The following is a 19,682-nucleotide window of genomic DNA, read 5'->3' on the forward strand; positions in this document are numbered from 1 at the left end:
ACTGAACGGCGCCGAGAGCTTCCAAAAATGTTTCGGCAAAGTTGCTCGTTTGAGATTCGACACGTCCCACACCACGACGACTCCCACAGCATTAGACAGTGCTCACATCTCAGCCACTCAGTTATGTACGATGATGCCTCTCTCTATTACTCATTCAATCCAAGCGCACAGCCTCAGCAAGAAAAGTCTCAGTTGCCTAAGCATAAGAGGAGACAATCTGTTTTGGACCGACCCAACGTAAGCCCAGAACCTCAGCTTGCAACGGATTGCTTTCTGATGTTTTTCGCAGGAAGACATCCAGGCTGACACTGGTCGATTAGATCGCCTTGGAGACGTACTCGAGGTCCCGCAGGAGGTCGCTGGACCACCGGAAGCAACGCTGTCCCGTCGGGCACAATCTTATAGCGATTTCCATGATGCGGTAAAAGCTGTACTGGGTCAGGATGTGGTTTCTGGAGGGGCTGCGAAGGAGACAACAAAGGGAGATGAGAAGACTGGGAAGGCAGATATCACGTCGGAGCTAGACTTTGCTGATTGGTACAATGCCCTGGAACGCGAGTTACTAGACTCCAGTCATGATGATTATACGTCCGTCACTTTTTGGAAAATTGAGAGACAAGCATGCTGAGGATGTCTACAGAAACTATCAGAGACAGTTGGAACTATCTCAGTCGCACCTGGACACTCTACTATCCGATACATCCTCGACGCTTGATTTATTAGCATCGTTGACCAGCTCGTTCAAAGATGTTGAAGCGCAGACTACAATTTTTCAAAGGCAATGTGCAGGGCTGCTGGATGAGCAGACAAGAATCACAAGACTTGCTGACAACCTCGACGATAATCTCAAGTACTACAACTATTTGGAGCCTGTCACTAGACGACTGAACGCACCAGGAGCAGGCAATTTTGTGAGGAGCAAGGAGTTTTCTGAAATGCTGGCTCGGCTTGACGATTGCTTAGAGTACATGGCAGCTCACGTAAGTGTTTTGCTCAGTAAATTATTGGGACGGGCTTAGCTAACCATATTAGCCAAAACAACGAGAAGCGGGGGCTTACCAGTCGCGCTACCGTTTGCTGATGACAAGAGGCTTAACTTTGATCCGTGTCCATTTCGTCAGTGCTTTGCGAGAGACTGCCTCCGACGTCTCGAGACGTATTGCCGATCGCCAATTGAATGATACCACGAACTCTGCACTTCTATACGCCAAGTTCCGATTTGGTGCGTCCGAGCTCAAGGAGGTCGCCCAGGAGATTCGGAAGCGAGCGGTCGTTCCGGTTGGTGCTGAGCCTGGAGCTGAAGCAGAGTATCAAAGCTTAATGAACGAATTGTATACGAGCTACTCGGCCACTCGTGGTAGGCTCGTAATTCCACTCGCCAGGAAGAAAATTGCAGACATTGCGTTGGCTCCGAGTACCTCGAAAGAGCTTGTTTCCTTTGCTCGAAGCAGCATTGGCTACACTCGTGGAGTCTGCTCCGATGAATACGAGCTTTGGCGGGAATGGTTTGAAGGAGAACATGGTCTGTATGACTTTCTCGAATCCGTGTGCGAGCCGTTGTACGACCATCTACGACCAAGGATCATTCACGAGACTCAACTGTTAAAACTGTGCGAATTGTGTACTCTTTTGCAAACCAGGTATATGCATGACCAAGACGAAGAGGCCGAGCCTATGGAGGCAAATCAGTTTGACTTCTCAATACTCATCCGTACAGCGCTTGAAGATGCCCAGACTAGACTTGTCTTTCGTGCTCAAGCTGTCCTACGTGATGAAATTGAAAGATACAGACCGAAGAAAGAGGAATTGGATTACCCAGCTCGTAATCGACGAGTTTCCCTATCTGGTACCAAATCCCAACGTCCACGTGCCACATCTGGAAGGAAAGACTCAAATGTGGAGCCTACCACTCCGATGCCCAAGACCCCCATGGTTGTGGAAGAGGGAGATTCGCCGAACGGACGCTGGGGCTTCGACATGGAAGCAGCTTTCCAAGGCTGGTATCCTACCCTGAGGAAAGCAATTTGGCTCCTGAGTCGTATCTATCGGCTCGTCAATGTATGTCTCTGCCTTCCGCAGCGTTTCCTTTACGATGCTAATTCTGACCGCAGTCCACCGTCTTTGATGATCTGGCGCACAACATAGTCCACCAAACCACCGTCTCCCTCAAGCATGCTTCCACACTCGTCGCCCAAAAGACACATAACACCTCAGCTGATGGCCGCCTCTTTCTTATCAAGCATCTGTTAATCCTCAAGCAGCAAATAGTAGCTTTCGACATAGAGTATGTCACGCCAGACATCTCCTTCGATTTTTCTGGTGTCACAAACACATTCTGGGAGCTCCGAGAAAGGGGCGGCCTTTTTGACCCCCGGAACCTCTGGCGAATTATGGGTGGTGGTCTCCTACCAAAAGTTGTAGAAAACATGCTCGACGCCAAAGTTGAGCTTGACTGGAGTCTCAGGACAGTCATAAACGACCTCACGAGCGATTTCGCTTCGAGAATCACCAAGCCTGTCGATGCATCAGCCACTGCCAAGAAAGGCTTCGATGCAGTCCAGGCGGTCAACGTGATCCAAAAGGTTGGTGAGAAGGAGGTACCAGTACTTCGACGAAAATTGGATGAGTATCTAGATGACGTTCGGACCAAGGAGACGCTTGTGGCAGCCGTACAAGATCAGGTGATACAGAATTACGAAACGTTTTACGACATATACACGGCAGAGAAGAGATCGAATGGGAAGCAAGTCAGTAAAAAGGGGAAGGGAAGGGACGACGAGGCATGGGATCCTGATATGTTTACGGAATGGGCTGGGAGCATATTCAGGGTCAGAGGTATGGGTGCATTGGATGAGGATGAAGAAAGCAGGAGTAGGAGTATGAGTCGGAGTGGAAGCATGTAGAAGTAGTTGTTTCATAGTGACGGGGTTGGGGTTGGGGCTCCCCGGACATCAGTAGCCATTTAATGAGAGCACCACTTGATTCGATGCCTGATTGATTACTCCTCTAGATTGGCATTGAATTTGACCGCAATTCACATTACTGTTGAGTATATTCTACTGCGTGGGGCCCTTTAACGGTTGCATCTCCGCTCCCGCTGAGGACCCCACTCCCATGCGGCGTCCTTCAGCCTCCGCTTATCCCACAATATATCACCTTCCAACAGGGCGGTCAATTCCAATATTCATTGCTTGTCAGAGCTTTACACTTCTTACCACTCGCACAACAGACAACTTCAGTCCAACACGAATGCCAACCCCTCGAAACCCAACTCTCACCCCAGACTTACCGTTCCGCTGCCCTTCCTAAGATCCCCACCCTTTTCCACCTAAGCGCGCAACGATCAGAGATACACCAAGTTTATTCTATCACTGAATCGTCCTCTCACGCCGGCCCCGGAGGTTCTCCCCATACAGCGGATCCAATCGCCCTTATCGAATCCAAGTATCTTTCTCGAGTCCCCCACCTCCCTCTACCATGGCTGCTCAAGAGGGGCAGGCAAAGCCCCAGATCCAGCCATGCAGGTACAAGACTGGGAAAACACTGGGCGCAGGGAGCTACTCGGTGGTAAAGGAGTGTGTGCATATAGACACCGGAAGATACTATGCGGCGAAAGTTATCAACAAGAGGATGATGGCGGGCAGGGAGCATATGGTACGGGCCGAATTGTTGAAACGTGGGCTTAGGGACAATCAGAGCTGATGACAGCTGTGATAGGTACGGAACGAGATCGCAGTTTTGAAGAGGGTGTCGATGGGCCATCAAAATATTTTGACGCTAGTGGACTACTTCGAGACCATGAACAATTGTTTGTCTCTCGGGGGTGCTTCCGGTCAATTGGCTCCAATATTTTTACTTATGATCCCACAGTGTACCTAGTAACCGACCTCGCCCTCGGCGGCGAATTGTTCGATCGAATATGTCGCAAAGGAAGCTACTACGAATCCGACGCTGCAGACCTAATCCGTGCAACTCTTTCCGCAGTCGCCTATCTTCATGACCATGGGATTGTACACCGCGATCTGAAACCCGAGAACCTTTTATTTCGAACACCAGAAGACAACGCAGATTTGCTAATAGCAGATTTTGGTCTTTCAAGAATAATGGACGAAGAGGCGTTTCACGTTCTCACGACGACTTGCGGTACACCGGGCTACATGGCCCCTGAAATTTTCAAGAAGACCGGTCACGGCAAACCAGTGTTTGTTGCCCTTCAAACCTCCACCACGCCCATTTCTAATGCCAGCTTTAGAGACGTCTGGGCAATAGGTGTAATAACCTACTTCCTCCTCTGCGGCTACACCCCTTTCGACCGGGACTCCAATCTCGAAGAAATGCAAGCCATCTTAGTCGCCGACTACTCCTTCACCCCCCTCGAATATTGGCGTTCCGTCTCCCTCTCCGCACGCGAGTTCGTCAAACGCTGTCTGACCATCGACCCCCAACAACGCATGACAGCACACGAAGCGCTCTCACACCCTTTTGTTGACGAAATGGCGAGACAACAACGAGGTGAAGGTGCGAGAGGTGGAGGCGATTTGTTACCTGTGATTAAGAAGAATTTCAATGCGCGAAGGACTTTGCACGCGGCCATTGATACAATACGGGCTATTAACAAGCTGAGGGAAGGAGGTGCGGCGGGATTGATGGAGGGGGCTCTGAGCCAACAGCCGAAGGTCAAGCAGCAGGATAATGGGAATGAGGCGAAGTGGAATGAGGCGAAATTTACGGGGCAGGGGGGTAATCAGATGGAGATTGACAGTCGGGGAAATGCGAGAGGCCAAACGGAGGAGCAGATTCGGGAACAGCAGAGACGGGTTGAGGAGACGAGTCGAGGATTATGGGGACAGGCGAGGGGCTGAGATGGAAATCCCGATAGTTGAAAGGCAAAAGGGTTCCTGGAAGGGTCGACACGGGCATCTTTACTCTCGTAGTCTTATCAAGCAAGCGTGGGACGAACAGGAGCACACATTGTATAGAACAGCGTTATGACGGGCCGGCGCTCGAAATGCAACAAAGTCGTTAGCCTTCTGGAGATGTTGATTTTCTATCCTAGTAGTATGAATTTACAACCGAATTATCTACTTCTCGTAGGTTTAGTGGCTAGATTCAAGATGCTGTACCTTATCTTCAAACCCGGAGATACCTCCTAAGCCCTATGCCCTAAACGCCAAGGCTGAGAGGAGCAGCCCGAGTAGTCATCGTTCAGGCATCATACTACCGGCGTGTCTCTCTCCGCCCTTGCATTATCTTCCCTCTTCCTCACCTCCACTGCCTCCTCCAGCCTTTCTTAGGCCAATCTTGCCATGCATAGAACCAATATGACCTGACTTGACATACTTTTCTATCTACCTCTTCCTAGAAGTACATATTGCACAATCCACATCCATTGTCACCTTTCCAGTCAACTTATATAAGATGGCGACTCCGGCCCACTGCGCCTACTGCTTTGAGATCCTAATTGCCGACCTCGAAGATCGGGAGCCGCTCGAATACCGGCAGGTCCTCGATCTGTGGACTCAATACGAAGCGCTCACCAAATCCAAGGCTACCGAAATTGAAGAAGACGATGAGGATGACCACGACCCTGATCTACAGGGCCGAGACGACTTGGAAGAGGATAGCGAGATGGACGGGTTAGAAGAGGCCGACGAAGACGAGGACGGAGAAGACGACGCGCCCCCAGAAGAACTTGCCCAACATGCACCCTCGAAACTGTCCCTCCCCAGCATATCCCGCCTGCAAGCCTCCTCCCCCGCCTCGGCCTCCTCCGCTTCTTCCACCCCGTCCTCCCTCTCCACAACTTCCTCCAACGCAGCTTTAGACACCACCTCGAAATCCTCTTCCAAGACCTCTTTCTTCAGCTTCGGCAGTCGGCGCTCACAGCAACCATCACCTGCCCCGCCGCCTAAAGAAGAAGAGCACCCCTTGTTTGTGACATGGAACACGATATCACCACGGAGTGGGAACAAAAGCCTCCGGGGATGCATTGGCACGTTTGAAGCGCAGGAGCTGGAGGCTGGGTTGAGGGGGTACGCTTTGACCGCGTAAGTTCCATTCACCTACTACCCAACTTACAAAAAGATGGCAGTATCTGCACCCTAGCTGACTGTTCGTATGTACATATAGTGCATTCGACGACCACCGCTTCCCCTCCGTCTCTCTTCCCGAACTTCCCACCCTCTCCACCTCCATTACCCTCCTCACAAACTTCACCCCAGCCTCGCACCCCCTCGACTGGACCCTCGGCACCCACGGTATCCGCATTTCCTTCTCCCACCACGGCAAACGCTACAGCGCAACTTATCTGCCCGACGTGGCCGTCGAGCAGGGTTGGAGCAAGGAAGAGACGATTGTGAGTTTGATGCGGAAGGCGGGCTGGAAGGGGAGGAGTGGTGAGTGGAGGGATGTCAAAGGGTTAGGGGTTGTGACGTATGAGGGGAAGAAGGCGAGTCTGGGGTGGGCGGAGTGGAGGGGATGGAGGACTTGGGTGGAGGGGTTGAGGAACTGAAAATTTTTTCAGCTTGCATGACATGGTCGTCCGGAGTAGGTCTCACGCTGGGTGGCCTGATAATTTGGAGTACGGTAAGTGGTTATACAGAGTGGCCATTTTCCGATGATATTAGACCTAGATCTCTTCATCTAGGCTAGACAACACCGACGCCTTTCCCCTTCTCTCTCTCCCAGCGTCGTGGACAAGGAAGCCAACGCTCTGAAAATAACGATGCTTGAACCCTTAAACCATCTCCATAACTCACATCCATCACCCTACCCCCCTACATCTCCAACCCCAGTCCCTCCCTCCCTCCCTCCCTCCCTCCCTCCCTCCATCCCTTCCCAAACCACACCCCCGCAGCCCCTCCGTCCACCTTCCACCAAAGCCCAGCCCCCACCCTCCACCTCCACACCATCAACCACCCCACTGCATCACGCCCTCCTCCCAACCCAAACCAAACCAACCCAACCCAACACGCCACAACAAGAGCACCCACTCAGTCAGTCTTCCCTCCATCCGCCCAGACCAGACCAAACCAGACCAGACCAGACCAGGGGACGCCCTCACCCATCCATCCGTACCTCCGCCCTCCCGGACCCCCAAACCAGGGAGCCGGATCCCGAAAGAGGCGTTGTAGATGCGGGTATGGAAAGAAGAGAAAAGGGGTCGTGCGTGTGCGTGTGTGGGGAGGAAGAGTACGAGTACCCACCACCAGCCTTTGACCCGATCCACCCCCTCACCCCAAATGCCTCGAAAAACAACCCAGCCGACGACGATTCTCCCACTCTCATGCCCTCTCCCTTCGAAACCGGGGCAGCTAAGGAGAAGTTTGTGTGGTGGTTGATTTGGACGTAAGGAAGGGAAGCACAGCCGGATATGCTGCGTGGGTCTCACAAAATGTTCGCTGTAGCTGATCAAGCCATTTCCTTGCTATCCTTACTAATCGTCGTAGCATCTTTCCCGCGTCTGCCTTCTGTGGAAGACACCTATGAGAAGTAAGCTTGAGGTGATCTTGCATTTTCTGGCCTTTTCGCACCACTTGTCGAGATCCTAGAGGGTTAGCATTAAACAGGTCACAGAGTTCGACTGTCACAAGCAGGCGAAAGGTACCACGGCCTGACACGTGGAATGTTTGATTTTCTGTGAGCATTTCTATCTGATATCTCTTCTATGAACAAGCAAGCATGATGGTCGTGATGATGAGTGCTAAGCTTCAGTTGCAAATGTCGCTGCCTCAGCCGTAGTTTTTCTCTGGCGCAGGAACGAGATCCGAAGATGATCGAACCAAGAGAAGCATGAGTGATGATCCGATAATCTGCTCTGGAATGAGGCAAATGTAATGCATCAAGGTGAGGACTTTGGTGTATGTGATGAATGAGCACGCCTAATCAATATGAGTCGCTAAGAGAAAGGAAATTCGTATCAAGTCGAAGCGTGAATGTTCGAGCCAATGTACCTATCCTGCTCAGATGTACCACATACCCAACCCGATGCCGTTTGTAGGCTCCATGGGAAGGAGCTTGGCCCATTCGCTATCAGACCCGTCGGAGACCTTGATTATACCCTTGCCTCCTCGCTTCTCGCGGTTGATCCTCGAAATTTCGTTCTTGGCTAGATCAATGTGAGAAGTGGCACGATTTGAAGCCAAGTGGGCGTAGTAGACTGCAGGAACTATAAAATGGTCAGCTTGGATGTATGAACAAGAAGGTATTAAGACTTACACAACGAGACCGGAGTTGTAGCACGCTGGAATTGGTAGCAGTGCTCATAGAGAAGAGTTTGGAACTTCTCAACAGGAAGGTTGGCCTCATCCATCAGCATGTGGTAGTGAGTAGGACGAGCGGTTCCCTGGATAGCCACGTGTGAGCAGAGATAAATATCATTCTCCCAAGGATGAGTGACATCGCGTTCGACCAAGGTACCAGGCACAGGGTTTCCATTCTTGTCGCCAGCCATTCCCTGTGGAGGGAAGAAACGAATGTGGTGACGCTTCTCAGCGACAACAACGGTCATCTTTGGCTATCATACATGTTAGCTACTCCTGCAAAATTGAATCGCGCATTGGTGGTACCTTATTGCCGGGGTCACGCTGGCCCATTTCATCCATGAGCTGCTTGATATCTGCCACTTCCTGCTTAAGCAAAGCGGTGTATTGACCTTCGGAAACTCCGTCGCGGAAATAGTAAAGGTGCTTGGGAGGGTGGCCATTCCCAACGTTCGCCATCCACCATGCAACAAGGGGCTTGAGCATCTCATGGATATTGGAGCTCGTGATCATCTCAACACGATGTCCGTTTGACTGGACGGCAGCTCCGTAACGAGAGCATGTTCTATCCAAGGAGACAGTCATAGCAGCCATAGAGGCCATGTCTACCATACCAGGTGCAGCATGAGAGACATCGGCACCAATGATCATCGTAGACTCTTCGAAGTATTGCTTTCTCTGCTAGCTGTCAGTATTTGCACGCTTTGAAAAAAGATGAGACTGGCTGATGTCTTACGGCTTTGATCATAGAAGTGGTTCCGCCAAGCTTGCAATTGAATTTCATCAGGACATTCGAGCAGTACTGCGGCTGATTCTTGACAACGTTGCTGGCCTGAACGCATTGAGACATGATACCAAAGCGACAATCGCAGCTCTTCTTGACCCGATTATACACCTCCGCACTCTTGTTTGACAAGATCACCATCAGCATTTGAGGTCGCAGGTTGGCTGCGCTGCCAGCTCGCATGAAGCATGTCTCAATGGCTTTGGCGTCGTCCGGGACTCCGCCAACTATTGGAGGATTCATATTCTCGACCTGTCCGCCATGGCCACGATAAAGAGTCAAGAAATTCTTCTTGAATGCCTCAACCTGGTCCACAGTCACAGGTGGTCGACGATCTTGAGGCATAAGAACAACAATGCCCCACGACTTCAGAGGTCGGTCGTTTGGCTGAAGGAATACTTTACCTCTCAAGTCCCAACGACCGGAGAAATTGGGCTTGGCCGTTGCGCCCTTTGCGAACAATGGCTCAGGCGGCTCGAGGATACGAGCATTAGTCTTGAGCATCGTTGGATTGATTTTCATCCCGTAACCTAGGAGCATGGGGTCATTGGCCCAGTCGAGCTTCTTCAGCCCTTGGTCGATTGCCTGACGACGCTGTGGAGGTCGCGATACTGCAAATTTGATCATATTGGCCGTCTGGTTGGAACATTAGCCGAGTGTTCTTGGATGGGTATACGAGTAAGCCATCGTTACCTGATCGGAATTTAACTTGAAAGGGTAGCGCTGTCCATCGCACATGACACAGACCTCCATGGGAAAGAGCACATTGGACTTCTGGGTCTGGACCAAGGGCAACCATGGCTGTCTGAGTGGGATATTATATTTCTTCTGGAAGTACTCGTAGACGCTCATATTGGTGACCTTGCCAGTGGCTTTCTCAGTCACGTCGAATTTGTGCTCTTTAGCATTGAGTCTAGAGATCTGCTTGACGGTCCAGATCTTTGTTTCTAGGTTGAATTAGTATCGCTCTATTTGTCAAGCTTGGAGCATGAGCTTACCATCACTACCACGGTGCTTGACGAAGAATTTGTTCCGACAGAGACGCTTGAACAAAGGCATATACATAGTGTCTCTCCCATCAGGTTGTCGATGAGACGTAGATTCGAAGCGTTCCGGACCTTTCTCGCCAGACAGTTGGAATGCAAGCATATTGAACGGCAAAGGGTGCCAAAAGCACGAATTTGACACGTCGACATTGACGACCAAGCGCTTGCCCTGGAGATGAAAAGTCAGCACCAACTGAGTATGAAGGACAGATGTAGTACCTCGGCTAAACGAATGGATTGATAAACACCCTTCATAGCCTCAACGCCACCAGTGAGTAGAGTGCGCTCCTCAGAGACAGGATGACGTGCAAAGTACGATCGCCGTAGATTGATCAGCGACTTTGACGGTGTTTCGCGCAGCAAGTGGTCAAGGAAGTCTGAACAATGTTAACAATGTGCTATGAAAGGCAACAAGTAAGCCTTACTGATTCCTTCCAAGATCCCATTGTCAAAGTCCACTGTGCCTTCCAGGTACGCTCGAACCGTTGCCAACTGGACCTTCTTGGCAAACTTGATCGCGACTCTGTGCTTATTCTCTCGAGGAGGTTGACCGTCACGAGGCGCACGAGGTGTTTGACCCTTCTCGACATCGAGATCGACAACGAATGAACGGTCAGGCTTCTGGGAAGTGGCCCTGTAGCTATTAGCAGAGAGCATGTCGGAAGGTTGCCATGACTTACCATCCAAGATGACCGACATCGAAGATGAAACCTGGGCCGTACTGCGATATCTCGCTCTTGACCTTCTTGGAAGCCCATACGGCCTGAACGAGACCACGCTTCTCTGTGCCGCTTCCGATGACGATCTATGAGTGCCCTGTCAGTCCATGCCAGCCAAGAGGTTGAGAAGACTTACATCATATTGGTAGATATCGATAGTCGGCCACTGCTCGACGATATGGGAATTGACCTGAATCACTGCAGGCTTACCGGCTTTGCTGAATGCCTTACGGCTCATCAAAGTCGTCGGCATCTGATCACGGAAAGGGTTAGGGATAGGATCAATGATAAGATTGATCATAGGCTTTGTAGGCAAGCCAACACCAATGTCAGGAGTATTAGAAGATTTGTCTCGAGGGGCTGAGGACGACATGATGAGAGTAGGGAGACTTCCAGAGACAGTCGAGTATGATGTTGGAGAAAGTGAAGATGCTGACAGACTTTGCAAAGTGCTGGTATGCAGTAGTAGATGTGTGCTGTAATGCTTGCTGAAGTGTAGAGTGTATGATGGAGATGATTGATGATGATGTTGGATGGGGATGTTGGAGGTGTAGAAGAATGCTGTTGTGGGAGGATGTTGTAGGAAGGATGGAGGTTTGGTGCTGGATGGGGTTTAAATAGTGGAGGGTGCCTCGATGTGAAGCTTCTTTGCCACGTGAATGGAGAAAGGAAATGAATAGGATGAATGGCGTGTTGAATGAATGGAAACAACATGAATAAGAAAGAGGTTGGCTTTGGAGGTGTGAAGCCGAGCAAGTGACAGAACCTTCCTTCGCGCGGTGGAATGAAGCCAGGCATTCATTCTCGCCAAAAGTCTTCTGACAGCAAGCAGGGCAGCTTGAGAATCTCAACACACAAACACACAAGGAAATGTGAATCGGAAGCGCAGAGTGACATGGAAACTGTGACAAGCAGGCAAATCTTGGGCTTACTTGACTAAACATATTATATGCCGCTCCTCCAAAGTCGACGTTCCTAAGGAGCACTTGAGGCGCGGGGTCGGGCGCAGGGTCTACTGCCTGACGAGTTTGGCTAGCTCCACGAACTTGGCTACCTGGACGGGAAGAACTACGGGTTCCGGCTACTGAGCCAGAACGGCCACGGGCTTCCCCAGCGTTGGATCCTGGGCCATCGTATGGCTCGGGCTGAGCTTCAGCAGGGCCTGCCGCCGAGCCACCTTGATTACGACGAGGTGCCCCGCGGGCAGCGGCGCTACGCTTGGTGTGAGCACCTGGCATGATAGGTGATCTATGGTGCGATACTGATTAGCTAAGGCAAAGCGATGAGGTGATGACTTGTTGTGTATGGTGTTGAAGAGTTGAGATGAGTGTGTTGATGGAAGAGAAAGAAAGTGAATGAGTGCGATGAGCTTGATGAGTGTGAGTACGAAGATGACAAGCCCAAGCAGGAGAAAAGGTAAGAGAGCAAGCTTGTGAGCTTTGCAGAATCTATGCTGCTATAATGAGGATGTCGAAGCAGTGAGTGTGGTGTACGAGCAAAGAAGCGGCGAGCTTGAGAGAGGAGTAGAAGTATGATGGGAGTTGACAAGCAGTCAAAGGCTAATGAGATGAGGTCTGGATACTTGGGAGAATGAAAGTTATGATGATTAAACTTACAGTCACTTGCTTCACGTAATGTGATGAAGCTGATTATGGTGAGCTGAGCGAGTTGCGAGTGTTGCGTGTGGGTGTGAGTATGAGATGTGAAATAGGTCGATTAGGCTAGGATGACGATTGTTTGCGAGGAAGGAATGAATGACGTGTCAAACATCAAAATGAGGTACGCGCGCGAGAACGATGATTGGCTGGTTGAGCTTGCAGTGCATACGCTCATTGATTGATTGAATGATTGATTGAACAAATAGGAGCGTATGGTTGTGTATGATTGAAGAAGGGGAAGGAAGTTGGGGAAGAAGGTGAGGTTGTGGGTTGTAAGAAAGGTCCGAAGCAACAACAGACCTTAGCGCAACGCTAAGCCACTAGCGTTATATGCTCCTACTGATAGCCAAATTACTTTGTGACTTCTACGGTAGAAACTTTGGGACCAGTTGATGTTTGGCAATCATGTTCAAGCAAGGAGAGTTCCTGCAGCCATTGGATGCCAACTCATCTACCGCCGCAAACGCGATAAGCGACGAATTGACTTTGCCTGCAGCGTGCGAAGCAGGATTGGTACTACGCTGAACATTCGCGTAGGAGCCTACAGCCTACACCTGACCTGTCATTGACTCTTAGCAGGTCTGAAAGTGCTCTAGCATAAGGGTGAAGTTGTGGGTATAGGAATATTGAGCTAGGAAGGCAGGCTTCGTGAAAGAGCTTGGAAGGGAATTTTAATGATGGGTTGATCTAGGGTGCTGCAAGTACGCAATTTGGGGAGTAGACTTCTTGGAGCTTCGTGAGCAATGCCTGAGAACGGGATGGGCATTTGGAGAGCTTAAACTGCTTGATTTTCCTTAGCAGAACCTTGTATTATACATGTCCATTTCTACTCAACCATGCAGAGCGCCCTTTCACAAAATGTTTATCATCGAGACCAGTATGCAATGATCTCCTCCATGCAAAATGCACACCTTCATATAAAGCACGCCACTAGTGAAGCGGATCAAATGCTTCGATTAGATAGAGCCACGCTGAATGCCAGAGTCACCCGGGGAGGAGATGGAGACGTCGAAGCTGAGCTTCTTTGGAAGACTAGTGAGAGTGGAGCAAGTGCGGTGAATACTGCAAAGCTCCATTCATCGATTGTAGGGGTAAGAGCCTGTGATTAAAAATTAATATTCGTTTCACTCAAGATCTGCGTATGCTATGGCGTGCGACGGAGTCTCTGCAGGTCCATGCCCAACCAAAGCGATGCACCAGGAGAAGGGTGGGACCACGAGGAAGATCAGTCAATGAGACCATTGACAGCTATGCTTGGTGCAGTGGAGTAAGTCGAGCTTGGTAAGTAGACGAGTTGGATCTGATGAGATTCATGATTGGGGTTTTGGGGGCCACGGAGCTTGCAAGTAAGAATCTTGGGAAGGACCAGAACGGGATTGTGCATGTGCAGAGGAAGCATGAAAATGGGGGTACTCACCATTGTACTGGCCATTGTACTGACCATGCCCGTAAGGTCCTTGGGGTTGGGGAATCGGTGGCGGCATATGCTGATACGGTGGCATTGACTGATTTGGAGGTGGAGCTTGTGCCATTGAGGTAGGGATGTTGGTCTCGCGTAGGAGCTTCACAAGTTGCTCGGCACTGAATTTGGTCGCATGGTATGTCTCGGCTTTAGGGATGATGCTGAGAAGGAACATGACGTCGCGAGGAAGAGGAGGCGGAGGAGGAGGATGCGGCACTGGTTGGTTGAACTGAGGCATCTCAGGCTGTCGGCTGCGCTTCTGTTGATCAAGTCGCCGACCGGCTGCACCTTTCAATGGAGATTCAGGACGAGCAACCTTTCGTGGTCGCGGAGAATCGTCGTCATCGTCGGTAGGAAGGGCACGCTTTGGAGAGTTGATGATTTCATTTATGCGTTGTTGCGGTGAGTCCGGTACACCTTCTGCTTCAGTTTTAATGCTTGGAATCGTTTTAGATTTGGCTTGAGTAGCGGGAGATATAATAGGGCGGATAACCGTAGGATCAAAGCCTTGTTGTGCAAAACGACGCGAGAAAAGCGTGAGGGCAGGATCTTCCGGAAAGAGATCGCTCATTCGCTTTTCCAGCTTCACGATCTGAGTCAATTCGCCATAACGAGACTCGAAATCATGAAAGAAAGCGTAGAGTGGCTTTGCTTTTGAGACCGTCTCAGGTTTCAGCGCAAGCTTAGTAACCGCAGTCTCAAAAACAACTCTAGCGTCTGAAGCAGAATTAGCGCGAGTAGAGAGAGGGGCCAAAAGCATAGACTTACTAGTATGATCGTTGTTGGCAACGAGGTGCTTAATGTACTGTAAAGCAAAATCCTCGTCCTCTGAGAACAGTCTCAAACCACGCTCGAAGATCTTCTTTCCAGTTTCAACCTCATAGCAATGAAACTCCATCAGAGCACTGGCAACATAGACATCGCTAGTTATCCGACCACGCTTGCGAGCGTCCGCAAAAATCCCTCTTGAACCAGCCAAGGCATGGTTGACTTTCCCCTTGCCCTGAATACGTCGCATTGCTCGAGTCAAGGCTATCCAGGCGTGTGATAGAGTCTTCGACAATAACTTTTGCTGGACGCCGTGCAAGTTTCTGACAGACTCAATTTGCGCAGCCTTCTCCTTTTCTTTGCTCCTACCATCCTGCCCTTCGTTATCCTCGTTGTCTTCCTCGGCTTTAACACCATTGAACTGGATATCATCACTGGCAGTAAAGTTGGCTTCAATGCGGCCAACGTCCTGATCCTCCCGTGCTTTGGATTTGGAGAAAAGGTCGTAAAGGGCGTCCAAAACCTTATCATAAGGCTCACGCACAGCTGCACCACGACGTATGGCGGCCTCATCACCCTCTTCCTTGGTGCTGTTGAGCTCCTTTCGATCAGCACGCTTAAATGCAAGCAGACAGCTCTCGGGATTCGCGGCAATGCCTTGCGCCAGAAATGCATCCCCTTCGGACTCGAGATCATTTGCAAAGCAGAAGTCGCTCGCTTCGGCCCACAGCTCAGGCCAAAACCTCATAGCCATCAAAGCTTGCTTGTAGACAAAGACAATCCGAGCTCGGTATGAAACTACTTCATCAAGCTTCAGAACAAGGGGGTCATTCTTTTCCCATTGGATCCATCGCTTCCAGATGTCCAATTGCTCCAGGTATTCAACGTCGCCGTCGAAGCCAAGCGCAGGCGGTAGGACTGGTAGGGTGGTACGACGGAGGTTTCGGGTAATGTTCTGAAGCTCCGTGTACGAACTTCTCGCAGTCATGTAGGCAGGTGACTGGTCTTGAACAAATTTGCGTCCCTGTTTATCTAGGTCAGCGAGGTCTGGCGCAGGCTTGTGGTAACAATCTTACTGTGATCTTATTCAAACTCATCTCAAATCCATCATACTCTTTCCATAGCAGGTTAGTGAACTGCGTTGGTATGCAAATTGCGCGTTGATAGACACTACGAAGCGAGTCCATTTTCTGCTGATCCTGCCAAGTGCTGCCGCCGACGATGCCGGGGCCAGACTTGAGGAACTGCACATAGTCTTGCCAGATCTTGCCAGATTCTTTGTCAAGGCCAATGTGCTGCAATGCAATATCGTATGCCGAATTTATGGTCTGGCGCGCTAAGCCCGACGGATCCATAGCTATATTGTTGTGGCGACGGATATGATCCAAGTACATGGACCATAGTCCAAGGTAGGGGAGCTCTCGGAGAGCTCGGTTGAATATCTTTTCTACTGCAGTCCGGTTGTTCACTTCATTCTCCATTTGTGCATAAGCAACCCATTCTTCAGCCTGGAGCAGATGGTCAGCACATCTATTTTTGGCAGGGAATAATCGAATTCACAGCATACCGCAGACGGAAAGATGATGAGAAGACGTTCGTAGACATTGCGAGCATCTTCAAGCTTGCCTCGCTTCTTGTGCTCATTGATCAAGTTTTGCCAAGCGTCTAAGTCACCTCGAGGATCCTCTTTGATCCTATCTTCTAAGATACCAATCTTGTCATGAGGGAGTCGGGCTTTAGGGGCAGCTGTGGTAGAAGTAGCGGCTTCCTCTGCCGTCGACGGTCGTGTGTCTACCGCAGATGGGGCTGGCAGCGTTTCTGAAGGCTTGACCGTTGAGTCACTGTGGGAAGAAGCCCCTGTATCAGGTATAACAGCAGCGAGATTAGGAACGGTATCAGTAGCGCCATTCTGAACACTGTCTGAATGCTTTTGTTCTTGAACGCCATTCTGTATTGGTACATTATCTGCAGAAACATTATTCGTAGAAACGTTCAGACTAGAACCAGACCCCGGAAGCAGTGAAGAAGAACCCCCTTGACCCATGGCAGTGTCTTTCCCGAATCTTGTTGCTTCTCCACCCTGCACTGAATTGTTTGGTATGACTTGGTTGGATTTTTGTTGATTGGTAGTGATCGGGATGCTGTCAGAGGTTTCCGAAGAGGCTCGGGACATCGACCTAGAAAGAGATGCAGAGGCCTCCCTCACAACGGGAGCTGCAGATGTAGAGGTGGAGTTTAAAGGGGTCTCGGATGCAGTGGGTAATGTCTCATGCAAAGGGGGAATATTGGAAGTGGAGTGGACGGTAGAAGCTGGAAGAGACTCTGTTTGCACTGTTTGTGGTGGATCATATTCATCAGAAGAGATTGAGTCTGCTCGCTGTCCACTAGCCTCACCACCCATCTGGTACTCTCCTGCGTAATTGTTTGCTGCCAACATCGAGTTCAGGAACGCGACCTCTTCATCCGCCATGACTGCACCTCCACTGCTCAGCCAGCAGCTGACTGAGAATTTGCGGCCGCGTTACTGTGTTTGAGATTCGTTTCAAGCAGGCCGTGAGGTTGGGGTAGAAATGCGCCGTTCTGTAGTGAGTTCCAGGTAATAAGGAAAGTCGGCAGTTGGAGGAAGTGTCGAAATGTGGGGTGTGACGAGGAAGAAGATGTTGAAGGATCGGAAAGCCTTTTGACATTTCCAGCCTTGCCCTTTTCCGGAATAAAAGGTCACGTGCACCACTAGGTATAGTAGTTCAGCCCTATCAGACACGTCTACGCGAAAGTACCTTAAAGGCGCGACTCTATTTAGATAGAGCTACTCTACTCACAAACAACTTCCTTCTCAGTCCAATCTTTCACCTGTAACATCTTCTCTTCTCGTCACGCGAATCTAAGAAATACTCCTCGCCACTCCAGAACATTCGAGCATCAACATTACATCAACCTTGTCAACTAAATTGCGTCTATACGTCCTCACTCTCAAGATGTCCGTCGTATCACTTTTGGGCGTCAAAGTCCTCAACAACCCTGCTAAATTCGGTGACTCGTATCATTTCGAGATCACCTTCGAGTGTCTAGAGCAGCTTCAGAAGGGTAAGGTTCATTTGTACCTCCCGAAGTAGAGGAAGCTAGACCGCTGACCGTTTTCTAGATCTCGAATGGAAGCTTACCTACGTGGGATCTGCTACTTCGTAATTTCTCTTTGGTCTTTCCAGCAACGAGGCGGCAGCTGACACTCGCTAGATCGGAGCATGACCAGGAGCTAGATTCCCTCCTCGTCGGGCCAATCCCCGTCGGCGTGAACAAGTTCATATTCGAAGCTGATCCCCCGAACCTTCGACGCATCCCTACCTCCGAGATTCTCGGCGTCACAGTTATTCTCCTCACATGCAGCTACGATGGCCGAGAGTTCGTCCGAGTTGGCTACTACGTCAACAATGAATACGACTCAGAAGAGCTCAATGCTGAGCCCCCCACCAAGCCAGACATTGACCGCGTGAGGAGGAATGTGCTGGCAGAGAAGCCTAGAGTGACAAGATTTGCTATCAAATGGTATGAACGCCTCCGAAAATGCCTGGTGCGTGTGCATTCACGCTAACAACACTCCTAGGGATACCGAAGACTCAGCCCCCGCCGAATTCCCACCCGAACAGCCTGAAGCCGACATAGTCGAAGATGACGGCGTTAATTACGGCGCCGAAGAAGTTGAGCTTGAGGAAGGCCTGAAAGCTGAATTGGCAGCCGCCGAAGCCGAAAAGGGTGAGGATGAGGAAATGGCCGGCGCCGACGACACTGCTGGCGTTAAGGAGAAGGAAGACGATGACTCAGATGCTGGCAGTGAGGATCTCGAAGCCGAGAGCAGTGGTAGCGATGATGAAGATGCCGAGGAGGAGGAAGAAGAGGGCGACGCTGATGACGACATGGAGATGGGCGAGGGCGAGCATGCCGAGGGATCGAATGCTGGGAAGCAGCAGGCTCTCCATCAACAGCCGGGTGCGGTCATGGTGCATTAAAGAAGCTCAGGGTTGGTTCACATGTATTAGGAATTCCAGATATCCCCGGAGTTCAGGTCTGGATTTCATGATGAGCAGCTCGAATGGCGGAGAGCAAAATCATGCCAGTAATCCAGAATATCATTTTTGGCATAAATAGCAAGCAGGGCATTCAACTGTGAATTCCTGAAGTAGAAGCTATTGTACAGCTACCAATACAGTAACACGCCTTAGAAGCCTCGAGGTTTTGATTGCAAAGGTCATGAACATGAGTGCTAGCATGCTGTTCCTCCCTGAACCCTTCCTTACCCCCATCTCTCCTTATACTCCTTCCAACACCTAATCAACTCCCTCTCCTTCCTCACCATCAACCCTGTCTCCTCCTCCTGCTTCCTCTCAATCGCCTCCTTCAACTCCGGGTTGTCCCTTGTCAAGTGCCAAAGCGCTCTATCGATCATGTCCCTCAGTTTATCGATCTGCGGGTCGTATTGCGCTCTGGTGTTCGCTTCAGCATCCTGAGCCTGCTCGCGCGCACAGGAGCGGCATGGGAAGGAGAAAGACTTAGGAGGAGGGTAGGTCGTCCCTGTTGGGAGGTACGGGTTCCGGGCTTCGGAGGATTGGGTGATGGCGGTGTGGTCGCAGGAGAATGTTGTTCTGGGCATCGTGGTTGGAGGGGCCTAGGGCCTAGGTCTTTGCCGGTTCTCGGGAGGCTGTAGTTGTGTTTGCTTGTTTGCCTTCGAGCTCCTTTCTGCTGTGCACAGTTGCTGGTGAATGTGTTTTGTGTTTTTTGGTAATTTCGAAGCAAGTGAAGGAATCTTTTGCAAGCAGCGTAGGAGTGGTATATATACTTAAGCATGATGAAGGAAGTGTCATGGTGAAGGGGTGTGTTGTGCTTATCGGAGTGAAGAGAAGAGGGGCTTGATTGGACAAAGAGGCAAAGGCTTTGTATTGGACAATGGAATAGCGATGATTTGTGTTGAAGTCCTCTTGTTTTTCGGAGT

General features: G+C 50.5%; 8 protein-coding genes across 8 annotated transcripts; 5 read left to right on the top strand and 3 right to left on the bottom strand.

The window, feature by feature from the left end:
* Positions 1 to 123: 123 nt before the first annotated feature.
* HO173_006261 (uncharacterized protein) lies at positions 124 to 2,903 on the top strand (the record flags this gene model as incomplete). The annotated part of the gene is made up of 5 exons (XM_037308172.1): positions 124 to 237; positions 290 to 588; positions 641 to 980; positions 1,033 to 2,058; positions 2,112 to 2,903. The coding sequence occupies 5 exons, from the start codon at positions 124 to 126 to the stop codon at positions 2,901 to 2,903; spliced, it is 2,571 nt and encodes an 856-aa protein (XP_037164946.1).
* A 574-nt stretch (positions 2,904 to 3,477) lies between these two features.
* HO173_006262 (uncharacterized protein) lies at positions 3,478 to 4,862 on the top strand (the record flags this gene model as incomplete). The annotated part of the gene is made up of 4 exons (XM_037308173.1): positions 3,478 to 3,654; positions 3,718 to 3,808; positions 3,871 to 4,201; positions 4,253 to 4,862. The coding sequence occupies 4 exons, from the start codon at positions 3,478 to 3,480 to the stop codon at positions 4,860 to 4,862; spliced, it is 1,209 nt and encodes a 402-aa protein (XP_037164947.1).
* A 556-nt stretch (positions 4,863 to 5,418) lies between these two features.
* On the top strand, positions 5,419 to 6,511 carry HO173_006263 (uncharacterized protein; the record flags this gene model as incomplete). Its single annotated transcript, XM_037308174.1, has 2 exons — positions 5,419 to 6,047; positions 6,130 to 6,511. The coding sequence occupies 2 exons, from the start codon at positions 5,419 to 5,421 to the stop codon at positions 6,509 to 6,511; spliced, it is 1,011 nt and encodes a 336-aa protein (XP_037164948.1).
* A 17-nt stretch (positions 6,512 to 6,528) lies between these two features.
* On the top strand, positions 6,529 to 7,351 carry HO173_006264 (uncharacterized protein; the record flags this gene model as incomplete). Its single annotated transcript, XM_037308175.1, has 2 exons — positions 6,529 to 6,585; positions 6,857 to 7,351. 2 exons carry the CDS (start codon positions 6,529 to 6,531, stop codon positions 7,349 to 7,351), a joined length of 552 nt encoding a protein of 183 aa, XP_037164949.1.
* Positions 7,352 to 7,730: 379 nt separating this feature from the next.
* HO173_006265 (uncharacterized protein) lies at positions 7,731 to 12,048 on the bottom strand (the record flags this gene model as incomplete). Its single annotated transcript, XM_037308176.1, has 13 exons — positions 7,731 to 7,816; positions 7,979 to 8,167; positions 8,218 to 8,515; positions 8,568 to 8,939; positions 8,998 to 9,681; positions 9,739 to 9,992; positions 10,044 to 10,260; positions 10,311 to 10,468; positions 10,517 to 10,725; positions 10,772 to 10,896; positions 10,947 to 11,063; positions 11,743 to 11,864; positions 11,913 to 12,048. 13 exons carry the CDS (start codon positions 12,046 to 12,048, stop codon positions 7,731 to 7,733), a joined length of 2,967 nt encoding a protein of 988 aa, XP_037164950.1.
* Positions 12,049 to 13,544: 1,496 nt separating this feature from the next.
* HO173_006266 (uncharacterized protein) lies at positions 13,545 to 17,168 on the bottom strand (the record flags this gene model as incomplete). The annotated part of the gene is made up of 5 exons (XM_037308177.1): positions 13,545 to 13,567; positions 13,886 to 14,647; positions 14,699 to 15,722; positions 15,775 to 16,206; positions 16,266 to 17,168. 5 exons carry the CDS (start codon positions 17,166 to 17,168, stop codon positions 13,545 to 13,547), a joined length of 3,144 nt encoding a protein of 1,047 aa, XP_037164951.1.
* A 505-nt stretch (positions 17,169 to 17,673) lies between these two features.
* HO173_006267 (uncharacterized protein) lies at positions 17,674 to 18,702 on the top strand (the record flags this gene model as incomplete). The annotated part of the gene is made up of 4 exons (XM_037308178.1): positions 17,674 to 17,782; positions 17,841 to 17,880; positions 17,933 to 18,241; positions 18,300 to 18,702. 4 exons carry the CDS (start codon positions 17,674 to 17,676, stop codon positions 18,700 to 18,702), a joined length of 861 nt encoding a protein of 286 aa, XP_037164952.1.
* Positions 18,703 to 18,986: 284 nt separating this feature from the next.
* Positions 18,987 to 19,343, bottom strand: HO173_006268 (uncharacterized protein; the record flags this gene model as incomplete). The annotated part of the gene is made up of 1 exon (XM_037308179.1): positions 18,987 to 19,343. One exon carries the CDS (start codon positions 19,341 to 19,343, stop codon positions 18,987 to 18,989), a length of 357 nt encoding a protein of 118 aa, XP_037164953.1.
* Between the last annotated feature and the right edge of the window lie 339 nt (positions 19,344 to 19,682).

This window comes from Letharia columbiana (assembly GCF_014066305.1).
Source record: "Letharia columbiana isolate WasteWater2 chromosome Unknown Sc0000018_s1, whole genome shotgun sequence".
Classification (NCBI taxonomy): Eukaryota; Fungi; Ascomycota; class Lecanoromycetes; order Lecanorales; family Parmeliaceae; genus Letharia; species Letharia columbiana.